The 17,236-nt window shown below is 36.5% G+C and overlaps 1 protein-coding gene across 1 annotated transcript in view; it reads right to left on the bottom strand.

The window, feature by feature from the left end:
* fgf12a (fibroblast growth factor 12a) overlaps positions 1-17,236 on the bottom strand; it is a 70,651-nt gene that overhangs the window by 27,360 nt on the left and 26,055 nt on the right. The window contains exon 4 of the mRNA XM_016467838.1: positions 8,818-8,921. Coding sequence (XP_016323324.1) covers positions 8,818-8,921 — 104 coding nt within the window. The remainder of the gene's footprint in view (positions 1-8,817; positions 8,922-17,236) is intronic.

Consider the following 17,236-nt stretch of genomic DNA (forward strand, 5'->3'; position numbering starts at 1 on the left):
GATCAGCGAATTTCTGTAAAGAGGGGCTCACGTGTGCTTGCGGATTAATGTAGACACTGACGAGAATGAACGAGCAAAACTCCCGCGGCGAATAGAACGGCTTGCAGTTAACGAAAAGCGCTTCTAGATCGGGACAACACATCTTCTTTAACGCTGTAACATCTGTACACCACCTTTCGTTGATGTAAAAACATGTCCCGCCGCCGCGCGATTTCCCCATTGATTCTGCGTCACGGTCTGCTCTAAACAGCTGAAAGCCTAGATGTAGCGCGCTGTCCGGAATGGCGTCATTCAGCCAGGTTTCTGTGAAACACAGAGCAGCAAAGTTAGAAAAATCCTTGTTTGTCCTGGAGAGCAGAAGAAGTTCGTCCGTTTTGTTGGGTAGAGAGCCGAGGTTCGCCAGATGGATGCTAGGCAACGGCGTTCTAATTCCGCGTTGCCTGAGCTTCACGAGCACGCCGGCTCTCTTCCCCCGTCTGCGCATCCTGAAGCGTTTGATCAGCACCGCTGCTCTGCCAACTGCAACGTTCAGCAAAATGTCCAAATAATCGAAATTCGGTAGAAGATTTTCTGGTGTGTTCTGCCGAATGTTCAGCAGTTCATCCCTGGTAAAACTGATCATGTTTGAGAAACAAAAAACAGGAAAAACGAACAAAAACAGTACAAACACTGTAGAGCCAAGTACTGAGGCGGCCGTGTGCGGTGCCATTGCATTTATATTCAGCTTTAGCTTTGATAACATTGTGCATTCATTGTGGCACTCTTTCAACAACCTAATGCAATGTCACAACATTTATTTCCAGCGAGAGTTACATTGTCGAGATCTTGTATTGACAATGGGAGAGTCAACTACTCTGTACTCCAGCACATCCCAAAGGCTTTCAGTGGGGTTAAGGTCACGACTCTTTGGTGGCCAGTTCATGTGTGAAAATGATTCCTCATGCTCCCTGACTCATTCTTTCACAATCTGAGCCTAATGAATCCTGGTATTGTCATCCTGGAATATGGAAATGGGTATTTTATATATATGTATAATTTTGTTCAGTGTATATACATTCCAACATGGTATCAGTTGCATCAGTTAGGATTAAAAGAATTGATGCCAAACATACAACATGCCAGAGACATATTAATCACTGAAAAATGATTAAATCCTAAAATCTTTAACATTTGCTTATTTAAATCCAAACTGGCACAAGGGAATAACAAGTGCCACTTTAAATTATAGCCTGCAGATGTGACACTTACCCTGTAACCACATGGAACAAGAAGGTATTTTTGGCCCGTAATTACAAAGAAAAATTTTCCAATAGTGTTAGTTTTACTTGGCATGAAACACAGAAGACCACAGAACTAAATCACCTGCACTTTTCTATCAAAGCAACATTCAGTATCAGCTACATTCTTTATAAGCACTGAGGTCTAAGTGTTGCATTTTATCATTCTATTTTTGTATTTTACTTCCTGGAAATATCTGATAAAAGTTAAGGTTTTTCCACTGCACCTCGATGGGCTGCAATGCTATTCAAACTGATTTGTTGCTCAGTAATATCCATTATGTATCCAGTAATAATAGAATATGTACCCCACCATTAAAAAATACATACAATAGTCTATATGTATACTGTAGATACACTATTATTACAAAAACATAAGCAGTGTATGATTAAATTGCTCCCAAATGAAAGCTTTTTGGTTCCTCGTCCACTGTGGGAATTTCAGATGAGGAGATCAACAATTCTACAGTACCCACAAGGGATTCATCTTAGTCCTCTAACAACACAGGCGCCACACCAGAGTCCTCCCACATCATGGCCACCATGCCAGATTCCTCCTATGTCATAGCTGCCATGCTAGAGTTCTTGTATATCATGGCTGCCACACCAGAGTCATCATGTCTGTGTCAGACCCTGTGCCTACAACTGTGCCTACAAGACCGGAACAGTTTGCCCCGATTCAACATATTCAACATGTTGAGTCGGCGTTGGGGCTGTTGGGGCTGTCGGCGCGAATGAGAACTCTGATTGGATGCTCAGTTTAGCGAACGAGTCAGTGCCCGAGAATTAAAATGAAAGTGATGAAAACCAGTAAGTAAATGAAGGCGGCACAGACAGAGGGCTGTTCTAATGTTACATGATCTTAGCCAAGCATTCCAATATGCGAATATTTTCATAACAAGCCGCTTAAAATGAAGAAAGTTTTCAACATAACTGATATTCTAAATGGAAAGCAAATACTGCTTTGTTTACGATTTGATTGTCTGCATATACCTTGTATATCATTGTTCCGGTTTCTCCTTGTGGTGTTCGGGTCCTTTTTGCTCTGAAAATTTGTTCTTTTTCCCAAAAATACTAGTTAATGTTATCGCATTGGACTGAAATTTTGTGACTTTGTTCACAAAGGGTATAACTACTTCTAAAAAATTGTTTGATCATTTTCATACTTTTCTGGGGGAGATTTTTCACCTTGTTACACTTGTGATGTTCCAGAGCAAAAATGACCCGGCCTCAAAAAAATGCTTATAAATCACTCATTATGCTATATTATCAACAAAGATTGGATTCAATCTTTTTGTCAACTTCTTATCTTTCATTTAGGACTGCTTTTGTATTTATATTTGCTTCTGATTAATCGTAGGCCTCATTTATCTGAGAGTAGGCACCTAATTTTTTGAGTGAAAAAAGCATTATTTATGAATAATTTTCACAATATTAAATAAAAACTGAAGAAAATTTGCACTGTTTATCGCACTAGTGTACTTTAATGTTTAATCAGGGAGTTTGCTTTTAAATGCTTTTATTTTGTACAAAATGGAACAAAGTCACACTTGTGGTGTTCCCGGTCAAAAATGTCCAGCCATTCAAAGTGAATGGGAAAGAATGAAAGTAATAGAAACTATTAGTGTTCAGGAGCATGTTGATCATGTTCGCGTTCACATATGTACGTGTGCTTGCAAACATAAAGGCCTTGGACCTGTTCATGTTTGGATGCATGCATAGTGATTTATAAGCAGTTTGTTGAGGCCGGGTCCTTTTTGCTCTGTAACATCGTAAGTATGATAGGGTTCTGAACACAACACAAGGGTTAAATGACGAATATATACTATTGATAGCTGTTGATATAGACAGCTAATTCTTTTCATGCAGGCGCAGAACAGTTTGCAGTAAACTGTAATCTGTGCGTTGTGTTCTAGCGCAGCTTTTTGGTCCAGATGCTGCCAACACGAGACGACAACACCGTCTGCTTTCGTCGCCGCTAGTTCTTTGAAGTCGGCTTTGTGAGTCCCGGCCTTTATAGGCCACAAGCCAGATGCCGCATCCTTAGTCTCAAGTCTGGTAGTCCCAGTGAATGCTACTGCCATCTTGTGTGTTTGGACTGCACACACTTCCCTTCGGCCACTCACACCTATTATCTCACGACAAATAAGGCCACCCATGCCTCTTCTGCTACAGCCACAGAAGTCGCCAACTGTGCTCTGACACAGCCATGAATGCTGTCCATGCATCCTCTGTCACGGCCAGGAAGGTCATCCATGTTTCTGCTCCGCCATGGTCTCCTGATCCCGAGTGGTCACCTGACCCTCCACAGTCTTAACCATAATCCAGGTCATAGTGCAGGCCCATCTCTCATGGTTCATTTTTGTTTTGCTTTATGTCTTGTAATAAGTTCATAGTTTGTTTTTGGATTATTATTTTGAATAAAACTGTACTTGGGTTCTTTCTTTTTACTTCTCCTTGTCTGCTTCAGGCTGACAATGTTACAGTGTTAAATTGTCTAAATATTTTAAAAAGAGAGAATTTTGATGTTCAATTACTGAAGCCACTGTAAACGTAATTTAGAAGCAGGGTTAGTTCCACTTTTTACCCAGGGTTATGAAACCCTGCTCTGGAGCAAGTATAGCACTGTTATTGCCATGTTAAACCCACACTGCAGTGCCAAACTTACACAGTGTGAAATGGCATGTTAGAATGTTACAGCTAGATGCTTAGCAACATACAACCAATCATGTACCTCATATTCAGATGCTTTGGACAGTAGCAGAATACCACATCTGGTATAAACAGTCATTTCAGCATTTGAGTGGGAAAATGTAAAATAATAGAATATGCATGAATTGAAGAAGTATTCTGAAAATACCATATAATATATAATCCAGAGCCAGCAAGGATCAAAGCCTTCCACAGCAAGTAAGAACTACGTCATTATAGCAGGGAGAAGAGAGCCAAGAATTCACTGAGTTCCTAGAGCAAGGAATCATCATCTCCTCCCAACGTATCTCCAGGAGACCAGAGACAACAAGCAGGGGAAACCTCCTCAAGTAATTGCACCCCTGGAGGACTGAAACGGCATCTCTGCAGTGACGAAATCGATTCATTCAATTTCCAAGCCTGCATCTTCTCAATCAGACATTAACACTATCGCTTATTAGGGGTGGGGAAAAATCGATACAGCATAGTATCACGATATTTTCTGCGGCAACACTGTAATCGATACACGGACGCCAAATATCGATCTTTTATTATACTATTTGGTAGAATAATAAAATCAATTTCTTTACAGTCCACTAGATGGTGTAGTTGAGTTTTTTCTAAAATCCTTTAATGCACGGCAAGCCGTTGATTATCCTGCTTATTCCATGGTAATTTTCCAAGTTATAGACAAGTTTAAACTAGTATTGCTTGTTGCAGTGCAATATTTGACCGAATGGGTAAAAATTACGGTTATTTTCATCAGTTACAGAATTATAGAATTACAGAATTATAACATTTATTTTAATTAATTATCGATTGTTTGTTCGAGACAGAGAAAGATGACAGTTGTGTGTGTGAATTACCTGCATCTGTGCATCTCTCACTACAAACAATGAAGTTGTTAGTTTAGTTACTTAAACAAAGATTTTACCTCTTCGTTGCTGAGAAATATAATGCAGTGATCCAGTTTCTAAGCCATTTTATTAATAAAAGTAGCGGGGCACCGTTGACAAGTTTATGTTGGCCTAGTCCTGAACGTTTCTGTGTGCGCAGCAGGATCTCTCTCTCTCTGTGCGAGTGACGGCCATTGACACACCTGTCATCTGTTGGGGGCGTAACTTAGCGATCGGCGATTGGGGGAGAGGACTAGACATAGTCTCAGAAAAATGGTTGCAGGAATCTCATTTTTCATGGTATCTTCATTATGGAATAACACGCTCAAAAAACTACATCTTGGTAGTAAAAAGCAACATGGTTTTATTGCATACAGTGTCACAAACAGAATGAGACCATCCACTAAAAAAAAATGATGGATAGTAAAGCTCAAATGGTCTTCTTTCCAAAGACACCAAAATGTGTGCGTGTAGCACACTGAAGTCAGGAACTGTTACAATTTTAAGTTAGGTAGGTCATTTTCAACTGTGAGTCCCAAAATGGGGGGTGCAGGTTAACAGGTTAAACGCTGTTAATGCATATCTGCCAGCCAATCAGAATCAAGAATTCCAACAGACAATGGCATAAATGAAAGTAAAATATTCTAAGAGCACAGCACTGCATAGTATACCTGTTGTAGCACATTGTTTACTTTAAGAGTACATGGTATGTTTAATTTAAATGTAACATTTTTATTTTAATGTAAGACTATGTTTTATTAATTTTACATTTAACAGTAATTTACTTTCAAATGCCCAAATTGCTGAAGGGTCTGCACAACTTTTTTGTACAAGTTCAAGTTGCATTGTTCAAAATACCTGTAGTAGCACAGCAGTGCATACCTGTTTACATTTAATTAAGGGGGACTACACTAGACTGTAATACAAATAGCTGAGTTTGCCAGTTGCATACAACATTTATGACAGGTTTTCATGAAAGTGTTGGTCAGTTTGTCTGCTTGACAATCCCGTTTTGCACTGCAACAATAAAATGGAAGTGAGATAAACAAACTGAGAAATGTTTCTTTTTAGTTACAACAGATGTTGCCAAAGTTTTCATTTGGGGACATAATTTGAAGTTGGAAAAAGGTAATAAATTGCAATATATCGCAGAATATCGCAATATATTTAAAATCGCAATAATATTGTATCGTGACACAAGTATCGTGACAATATCGTATCGTGGGGCCTCTGGTGATTCCCACCCCTATCGCTTATGAGACCAAAATGTTGATGACATATACAGTCTGCCAAGTTGTTAGCGGGGAATAAAGAACATTAACCTTCACATATATCATAGTATAAAGTTTTCAAACATGCTTTAAACAGAGATGAACAACTATAAGAATTTAAATATGTCACAAGGTAATCTTTAACAATTACATTTTCATGCACCATAGGCTTAAAAATCCTATGAGAATCCATTTTATCCAACATCATTATAATAACTGAGCAAATTAGCAAAAGGAAACTAACCATGCAAGAAAGTGGTCAGACTGAATAACCTCATCAGAGGACATGTAAAAAGAAATTATATATTGTTTTAAGTACAAGACAGAGCATCCTGAGTATACTGCTGGTGTGGAAGCCACCTGGAACAGGATGGGATTACAAATCTTGTAATCTTATTAATGTTAGGCTTTCTAACAACCTCCAGGACAATCACACCTTATTAAACAAACATATTTATAAGAATATATAATTTATTTATTAGGAATATCATATTTTTAAGATTATACAAGTATATGTCTGCTGTAAATCTCATTTTAAGAACCAGTGCTATATTGCAAAACCTAAAGAGCTACTATGAGACAAAAATGTTGGTTTTAAAAAAACATTTCACATTGTTCAGAGTAATTAAGAATTGATTATATTACCCTGTTAGCTTAGCAACAAGCTAAAGTCAAACTATCTCTATAGAGCTAGAGCTATATCTAGTCAGAACTAATGACATTCCGTCAGAGTTGGTATTGATTTTGATGAAGTACTTACTTCTTTGCCATTAAAAAAAGTGTAGCTTTACAAAATATATGGCTGAGCTTCTTGCAAAGAAACTGAAGTAAAATTGTTACTCATTAAAAAGAAAGTGCCTTTCTTCTGATTTTGTGAAATAGGACAATCAAAAGGTGAGACTTTATGGATTGAAATTCAGCCATTACAGCAAAAAAGGCAGATAGCAATTGCACAAACTACAAAAAGTACAAAAAGAAAAAAAAAACAGTGCAGTGTGTAAAATGTGTACAATACATCATATCAAAATGCAATATAACAAAATAGCATTTAAATGATGATCAATGATGATAAATACAGGCCAGCTGCTCACTGCTTGGTAACATTCTGTTTGGCTTTTCTTTATTGTATAAATCCCAGTCATATCTTGTTCTTTAAATACTATTTTAAATCCAGTCAGTTTAGTTTTCCAAAAAAAAAACTTAATTTTTACTATATCTATATATTACTATAGCTTTTAATTTCCTACTTCTTTCTGTTTTTCTTAGTATAAGTTGAATATACAGTTTATACACAATGAAGAGTTCATCATTAGGTTAGTAATTATGGAATTGATTTGTTTTTAATGCCAGATAGAGGCTTGCAATTGAATTAATCTTGCCAAAAGATCAAATAAGGAATCAAATACATGCCAACTAACCACATGAAACAGAAAAATAATTGGTAACACTTTACAATATGGGTGCACAAATATGCATTAATTCATACTTAACTAATCCACAGATAATCACAAGTTAATGTATAACTCATGAAGAGCTAAACCAATTATTAATGATTACTACATCAGCAACTAATGAACATTCTATATGATTCATGGATTAAATAATAAATAAATAGTTATTAGTTAAATTTGTCATAATGTATTAGTTCCGTAATAACATATTATATTAACTAATGATGTAAATTCATATGTTAATTACCACAGTGGTCAAAGCTATGTACTTCAACTTCCAGTTGTCTGCTTTAATTAATCATTAGCTAATGATTTGCAAAGGTATCATTATATTATGACTTTACTTGTTGAGGCACAGAACTATTAACTAATTTTTAAGTAATATATCATTGTGGTTATGCAGGGATTTAGAATTAGTTAGTTAGTTAGTCATGCGCCTCAACAAGTAAAGTCATAACATAATTGTATTTTTGCAAATCATTAGCTAATGATTAATTAAAGCAGACAACTGGAATGTGAAATGCATGGCTCCGACCCATTGTGGTAATTAGCACATGAATTTACACCATTACTTAATACAATATGTTATTAGGGAATTAATACAATATGACACATTTAACTAATAACAATTTATTGATTACTTCATCTATTAATCAGATAGAATGTTCATTAGTTGCTGATGCAGTAATTATTAATAAATTATTTAGTTCTTCGTGAGTTTTTTATTAACTCATGATTATCTGTGCGTTAGTTATACAGGAATTAATGCATATTAATGCCACCGTATTGTAAAGTGTTACCAAATAATTTATTACTTTCCTCTAGATTGTTTTAACAGGACTAAGAGTTCTGTGACCAGCTGTTATATAAGTTGTCAGAAGTCCGTAACTCACTCCAACACTTTTCCACAAACCTGTTTCAACTGCTGGCTGAGTGGGGTAAGAACATATGTCTGTCAACTCAGCATAGCTGAAGCCTACAGGGAACACAGCCTTACACTGTGCTCTTACACTGTAACCCATGCTATAAGAAGCCACTTTTCTGGATTTTACACTGCAAAAATGTAACCACTGAATCGAGATGGTAAAGGCAAGATTTTCTGCAGGAATGCAGTACTTTTCACTTTTTTATGCAAATGAGGCTGAGCTCACAAAATAAATGAGTTCCAAGAAAACAGCATTATGCCACATATACACACACATACATGCAAACTGAGAAAGGAGAATCTTACTGAGCTGTAGAGGAAGCCCTCTGCATTCATGCCGATGTAGAAACCTGCTTTAACTCCCTGAATGGCCACCACCCTTAAGCCGACAGGGATGAGATTGAAAAGAGCTAGGGAAAACAAAGAGTAAACATTACAAAACAATAGGTTTGGCACTGCTTGAACCACACTGGGAAAAGTGATAAAACTATTAACTAATCTAGCATTTCTGATAGAAACTATGAGATCTATAAAAGGTGTTAATTGGTTTACTGAGTAATGGTGAAGGTAAACAGTATGGATGAGAGTGGGGTAATCTGTGCAACGTTTTACCTAGGCTGTCGTCTAATCAAGGAGAATAGAGATAAAGGTAATATCTATAATTATCCGTTAATACATCCATATTAATATGTCTGCAACATACAGTTAGGTCCATATATATTTGGACACAGGCAAAATTTTTATTATTTTAGCTGTTGACCGAAACATATTCATGTTACAGGTATATAATGAATATGGACTTAATGTGCACACTCTGAGCTTTAATTTGAGGGTACTCTCAAAGTTTAAGGAATTACAGCTCTTTAATATGTACCTGCCCCTTTTCCAAGGGACCATAATTAATTGGACAATTGACTCAAAAGCTGTTTCATTAACAGGCATGGGGGTCCGTGTACCTACGTATAATTAATTTTTGTATTCAATATTGAAATCAGCAAAATTGAAAAAAAACCTAGCACATTTACGTCTTTCATTTGTTCAAGCAAAACTAAAAATCAAGAATTCTGCTTCATTTTTCGTTTTTACGTTCAGGGACAGAAAGCGAGTAAACTACTTGAATTTTCGATCTCTACCTGTGGGTGGGGAGTGAAACGCCCCTCTCCGCTGATTGGTCAACCAAACATTACAACATAATAATAGTCCTTAAAAAACATAATAAGAGTCCTCCGCTTCTACGGATTCTTGACATGTTTATTATTTCTACTACATTTGATCTCTTTCTCTTCATCAAACAGCCATATTAACGAATGGCTTGACACAAACCATACTGAGGCAGAGCCCATGGGACTATTTGTTCCTCAGAGTGCTTGTTTCAGTGATTGACTTTAGTGAAATGTGAATTTGACGTCATGATTTGAAGGTGAACTCGTTTTAGTTATCAAGAACATATCCAAACCCTGAAATAACATTTCGACCAATAAGCCAGTGTCAGCTGTGTCAGAAATTAACTTTCCCATAAAAGGCAACTGATTTTCTTTTTTTTTTCTTTTTACCTTTTGTATGTAATCTTTAATGTTAAATTGTTACATCAAATAAATTAGAATAATATAACAATAGGCTGTTACTAATTACATCACTATTTATAGCCTGCATCTGAAGACGCTTTTAGATGTATTTACAGTTTAATGCTGATCAGACGGCTGAATGTGCATTTATATAGCAATTACAAATATATAATGAAATGAGATTAATGTTTTATACAACATTTTTAATACAGAAATATGAACAAAATGAAATGATACTTGAATTATGAAAGTAATATCGCCAATATAGGTGGCGCCGCCATGGCGGTAGCCTATTTCATTGTGTTAATAAAGGAGCCTTTTATTTAATAATAATAATAATAATCAATATTGCGTGATCATAATTCCCACATTACAGTGACGGTTCTGCGTTCTGTCTCATAATGCATTTATGCGTCAGTTTATTTTCAATGTCTTCATTAGGCCACGCCTTTTATTTAATCTATTCGTTCAAATTGCTTAATTCATTCATTTAAGAATAAAATGAAGTGGCGGTCTATAATAATTGGTCATTGAATTGTTGTCTATAAAAATGGGTCTTTCAAAGACTCTGATTCATTCAGGAATGATAGCCTACACCAGTTCTGTGACTTTGGTTTAGTTAACGAGACACTGTACATATTCAATCGCGCTTGCTTCCATATTTTTTGATCAGTGCTTTACTCCAAAAGTGCGCACATATTGTAATATATAAAGTGCGCATGTATTCACACGTTTACCTCATATTTCTTTAAATATAATAGAATCATAATTTCTTAGTGACTCGCAGAAAGACGATTCTCTGCTGATCCATCAGTCAATATTGCGTGATCATAATTCCCACATTACGGTGACGGTTCTGCGTACTGCGTTCATAATGCATTTATGCGTCAGTTTATTTTCAATGTCTTCATTAGGCCACAATAGAATGAGTTTTGAGTAAAAACATTGTGTATTAATGTCATACTGTCACTATGAATTTTTTTTTTTTATCCCCACCGGGAAAAATATAATTCAGCAGAGACAGGAATACATTGACTAGAAGGGGGGAAATCCCCCCCCAAATCGCACCCTGGTGGTCTGTGCTTGTCTACAATACATTCTCCAAGTGCTGCAGTGCATCGCACAGCTTGCCACACAGATTTTAATAGGTGGTTAGCTATAATAAATAAGGTGGTGTGCCAAAGATGTAGGCTAGTAGGTAGTTGTGAGAGCAGGTGCCATGTAAATAAATATTTATGAGATAAACTAATATTTAATGGGCAGGTTGCAGAATTTATACCTACACAAAAGAAAGCTCTGTCTAGGCTCTGCCTCGGTACGGTTTGTGTCAAGCCAATCGTTAATATGGCTTTTTGATGAAGAGAAAGACATCAAATGAAGTAGAAATAATAAACGTTAAGAATCCGTAGAAGCCGACTCTTATCATGTTTTTAAGGACTATTATTATGTTGTAATGTTTGGTTGACCAATCAGCGGAGAGGGGCGTTTCACTCCCGCCCACAGGTAGAGATCGAAAATTCAAGTTGTTTATTCATTTTCTGTCCCTGAACGTAAAAACAAAAAATGAAGCCGAATTCTTGATTTTTCGTTTTGTTTGAACAAATTAAAAACTAAAAATGTGCCGTTTTTTCCATTTTTCAGATTTCAATATTAAATAAAAAAACGAATTATACATAGGTACACGGACCCATGGGCTATTCCTTCATTATTTCTACATCATTTAAGCAGGTAAAAGTTCTGGAGTTGATTCTAAGTGTGCCATTTGCATTTGGAAGCTGTTGTTGTGAACCCACATCATGCGGTCAAAGGAGCTCTCCATGCAAGTGAAACAGACAATTGTTAGGCTTCAAAATCAAAACAAATCCATCAGAGAGATAGGAGGAACATTAGGAGTGGTCAAATCAACAGTTTGGTACATTCTGAGGAAAAAAAGAATGCACTGGTGAGCTCAGCAACATAAAAAGGCCTGAATGTCCATGGAGGACAACAGTGGTGGATAATCGGATGATCCTCTCCATGGTAAAGAAAAACCCTTTCACAACATCCAGCCAAGTGAAGAACACTCTCCAGGTAGGTGTGTCACTGTCTACAATCAAGAGAAGACTTCACACAAGCAAATATAGAAGGTTCGCCACAAGGTGCAAACAAGGCCAGATTTGACTTTGCCAAAAAACATCTTAAAAAAGCCAGACCACTTCTGGAAAAGCATTCTTTGGATGGCTGAAATTAAGATCAACCTGTACCGGAATGACGGGAAGAAAAAGTATGGAGAAGACTTGAAACAGCTCATGATCAAAAGCATACAACATCATCTGTGAAACATGGTAGAGCAGTGTGATGGCATGAGCATGCATGGCTTCCAGTGGCACTGGGGTACTGGTGTTTATTGATGACGTGACAGAGGACAGAATCAGCCGGATGAATTCTGAAGTGTACATAGATATACTCTCTGCCCTGATTCGGCCAAATGCAGAAAAGTTGATTGGACGGCGCTTCATAGTACAAATTTACGATGACCCCAAAAAAAAAACAGCAAAAGCAACCCAGGAGTTTTTGAAGGTAAAAAGTGGAATATTCTAAAATGGCCAAGTCAATCTCCTGATCTCAACCCGAATGAACATGAATTTCACTTCACTTTTTTCACAAAAAGACAAAACTAAAGGCAGAAAGACCCACAAACAAATAACAACTGAAGTCAGCTGCAGTAAAGGCCTGGCAAAGCATCACAAAGGAGGAAACCAAGTCTCTGGTGAGGTCTATGATTTCCATACTTAAGGCAGTCATTGCCTGCAAAAGATTTCCAATAAAACATTAAAAATTAACATTTTATTTATGATTATATTTATTTGTCCAATTACATTTGAGCCCCTGAAAATGGGGGGAATGTGTATAAAAATGGTTGTAATTCCTAAGCATTTTATGTTATACTTTTGGTCAACTCCTTAAATTATAGCTTAAAATCTGCACTTCAATTTCATCTTGTTTGTTTTATTTTAATTCTATTCTGCTGGCATACAAAGCCGAAATTATGAAAATTGTGACAGTGTCCAAATATATATGGACCTAACTGTATAGCATTGAAATATGACTTCTACAAAAGTGGTCAAACAAGTTTGTCCAACAAGTAATGTCAAGAGGTAAGATAAAAGATTTGCAATTCAAACAAAAATACATTATTCAATTTCGAAGTCTTACTGTAGTCAAGTTTTCTGAACCATAAACTATAGGAAAATGTTTAATATTCAGTATATTTAAATGCATTAAAACCCTTGTTCAACCATTTTTGTTTTTAACTTGCATCTTTATAGGGAAAAAAGTTGACAAAATCATGCATGATTGGACTGGACAAACCAAAATATTATCACACATTCAGTTTGCCTTTGTGATGACGAGTGCGTGGACTCCGGAGTGCGCATCTGAAGTGCGATTGCGTCACAGCGTCACGACGAAAGCTGTCCCAATTCAGAATGCGCCCTCCGAAGACCGCATTCCAAGGCCGATTGCATCACCGCGGCGTGACGAAGGCTGACAGATTTCGAAAGCGACTTCAAATGCACCCTCCATTTCCCAGGAAAATGAAGTGTACATCTGATGGACACTTCGCACCCTACCATATCGCAGAATCACTTGTGCGCAGCACATTGAGATGTAAGTATTGTGTTTTCATTTACTCAAATAACTAGCGAAAGTGTTAAAAGCCAGGGTTTTTTTAACACAAAGCTCGCAAACAATAAGACAACCACTATATAAGGCAATAGTTTTTCCCTTTGTTGTGTTTTTGTAGTGCTGTCATGCAAGATATGTCTACAAATGTTTTAACCAAACTTTAGCACTTCAGTATTTTGTATGCATGTCCTGCTGTGTCATATTTTCTAATGTTAATATTGCAAATCTGTCTTTATATTTGTCATAAGTGTTTCCATTTTCTCTTGTTTTAGTACTATTCTGGAGAAAATGAGCCTGCTGGGGAAAGACTTAAAAAATACAAAGTAAGCAAGTTAATACACACATTTTTGCTGAAATTCATTGTGCTGTTGCTGTTACCAGGCATGGTTTATTTGCTCTGCCTTAGGATTGCAAGTGTCCTGGGACAGGTGAGGGAGTGAGTGGAAGCTGGTGGAGCTACTCAGGGTGGATATCAAACTCCAGAGAGAGACAGAGGAGAGAAGAGCACAGTAGAGCAGGGAGAGAATGGAGGGACTGTTTTCTCTTCTTGAGAGAATGCTTAACAAATACATTATTTATTAGCCATTCTCTATTAGGCAAGAGAAAGCAGTGGAAAAAATGGGTACATTACAGTTTTTCAATATCTTTTTTAAAATGTCACATTGTCAATGTACATACATTTCTGTAGTTTATTTTTGTGATGCAAGTTCAAAATGAAATGAATAAGTTGTATACATTATTCATTTTTGTAGTGTAATTTATTTGTAAATGAGCCTGAGTACTTTCTGTACAATTTGTATTTTTGTGCAGGTGTAGCTGCTCTATTTAAAGATGGCTATCAATGCAAGCAAGTGCCATTTGGTCAGTACTTGTCTTTTGAATATCTAGATATTGTGCTGAAAGGTGCTCCACGCATTCTGTTTATCATTATTTACAGGCCTCCAAAATACTCTCCAGCAGGGCCGTGCACAGGGGGGTAGCTCGGTGGCTAGAGCCACTGCCCCTTTGCCCTCATCGGCTGAGGCGCCCCTCTCACCACCCCCCTCACCCCAGCTCAAAGCGTTCGGTTACCGCTCCGCTAAAGATCTGCTGATTCCGCTAATCCGCTCTGTGTTTTCCCGTGTGTTCGGCGTGTATTGTCATTACCTTGTTCTACTTTGTCTGCCCTTTTTGAGTTTGTTATTAAACTCTCTTCAATTGGAAGTTTATCTCCTCCTCTCCTCGTTTCCCTCCTACGAACTGTGACAGAAACAAATCATATTTTATTAAAACCATATTAATAGTAGGCCTATAAATAGTGTAAAAATAATATAAATGTTCTAAATGAGTTGTAAAGTGATTAAAAGTGATTACAACAAAATATCCACGTTCTTAGAATTAGAATATCCGATCAAATTATTATACCCGATCAGATCTAACATAAATAACACAAAATTCGCTGTTGTTGGCACACTTTGTAGACAAAAAAAAAATGCCTTCACAAAAAAGAAGACAGAGCGAAGAGAGGCTGCTAAAGGCAGTTCAACATTGCAAACATGAATTCAAAGCTCCAGCAAGCCAGCAGGTAAATCATCATATAGGCTAGAATATTTAGCAGTTTGTCACACTTTAATTTTTGTAATTAAGTATATTTCCCATTATAATCACTTGTCTTGATACTAGTAATCTATAACTGTCACGTTTATGTTCTTTTCTGTTCTCTCTGTCGTTTGATCTAGTTTTCCCGTGTTTTCCTTTACCCATATTTAGTCTTCTGTCCCTGTTGCCTGATTGTGTTCAATTTGATTCCAGGTGTGTCTCGTCTTCCCCTCATTAAGTTGTGTTCTTAAGGAGTGTTTGATTCAGAGTTCTTTGTTCGGCGTCATTACCTTGTTCTACTTTGTCTGCCCTTTTTGAGTTTGTTATTAAAGTCTGTTCAATTGGAAGTTTATCTCCTCCTCTCCTCGTTTCCCTCCTACGAACTGTGACAGAAACGCATCATATTTTATTAAAACCATATTAATAGTAGGCCTATAAATAGTTTAAAAATAATATAAATGTTCTAAATGAGTTGTTTATTTGTATATAATATAGATTAATGCTGTAAAATATTAAAATAAATGTCTAATACTTATAGGGGAGAGTGGGCCATTTTTTACTTATGTGGTCCTCAAGGGAAAATGACGCAGAAATAGAAAAATATCTATCCTATCCTATCCTAATGAAAGTATTCCTATCATTGTAAATTATCAGAATGTATCTATGACAAAAGGTTCTAAAAATAAAATATTAAAAATACTGTCTAATACTTATAGGGGAGAGTGGGCCATTTTTTACTTATGTGGTCCTCAAGGGAAAATGACGCAGAAATAGAAAAATATCTATCCTATCCTATCCTAATGAAAGTATTCCTATCATTGTAAATTATCAGAATGTATCTATGACAAAAGGTTCTAAAAATATGGCTTCTTATATAAAAAAAGGGTTCTCATGCACTGAAAAAAATGTTCCATTCATCCAAATAAAAAAATTTAGGGTAATGATTCACATCTATATTTTTTAACTTGAGCCAATGAAAAATAAATAACTTTCCCTGAATTAAACATTTTTTTCAGCGTGGCTCGGTTTGCCCCGTGTTGGGGTAAGTTGACCCGAGTCGAGTCAGTGGGTAAAATGCACCATCTGGGTGTAAAATGACCATCTGGCCAAATCGGATTCAAACCCATGTGAAATAAATAACAATTTAAAAACGAATTTAATAATTTCCTTTTACAAAAAATCCGTGTATCATTCGATCATTCGTTTTTTGATTTAATATTGAAAGTAGAAAAATGAGAAAACGGCTCCTTTGTCGTTTTTTTTTGTTTTTTTTCCAAAAAAACGAAAAACGAGAATTCAGCTTAAATTTTCGTTTTGCGTTCAACTTTGTCGTTTTTTTTTGGTTTTTTTCCAAAAAAACGAAAAACGAGAATTCAGCTTAAATTTTCGTTTTGCGTTCAAATGAATAAACAGCTTGAATATTCGATTCTACATGTGGGCGGGAATTAAACGCCCCTTTCTGCTGATTGGTCACAGCTGAAGATCAAACCGTGCCATCATCAGTTCTTCTGCAGTATTACGCAGCTGAATAATAATCCTCCACTGCTGCAGTTGTACGGATTAATAACCCATTTTATCAATTTCATATTTTTCTCATCAAACAGACTAATGAATAGCTCGACACAACTCGTACAGGGGCAGAGTCTAGACAGGTCTTTCTTCTGTGTAGACTAGCGGTTCTTAAAATGATAGGGGGTTCGAGAAATAGTTTGCTATATCCTAAATTATTTCCAGACTGTAAAGTCGCTTTTTTTTTATCATGATACATAGGCCTACTGTGATTTATTCCAAAGTGACTTATATGATGCATTTAATGTAAAATAATCTAAATGAAGTCTTTTAAAAGACGAGTATTCCCTGTGGTTCATGTTTGTGGCATGTGCCAGAAAGATGCTCAACGAGACCGAGACACGCTA

This window comes from Sinocyclocheilus anshuiensis, unplaced genomic scaffold, assembly GCF_001515605.1.
Source record: "Sinocyclocheilus anshuiensis isolate Anshui unplaced genomic scaffold, SAMN03320099.WGS_v1.1 scaffold1009, whole genome shotgun sequence".
In the NCBI taxonomy this organism is placed as follows: Eukaryota; Metazoa; Chordata; class Actinopteri; order Cypriniformes; family Cyprinidae; genus Sinocyclocheilus; species Sinocyclocheilus anshuiensis.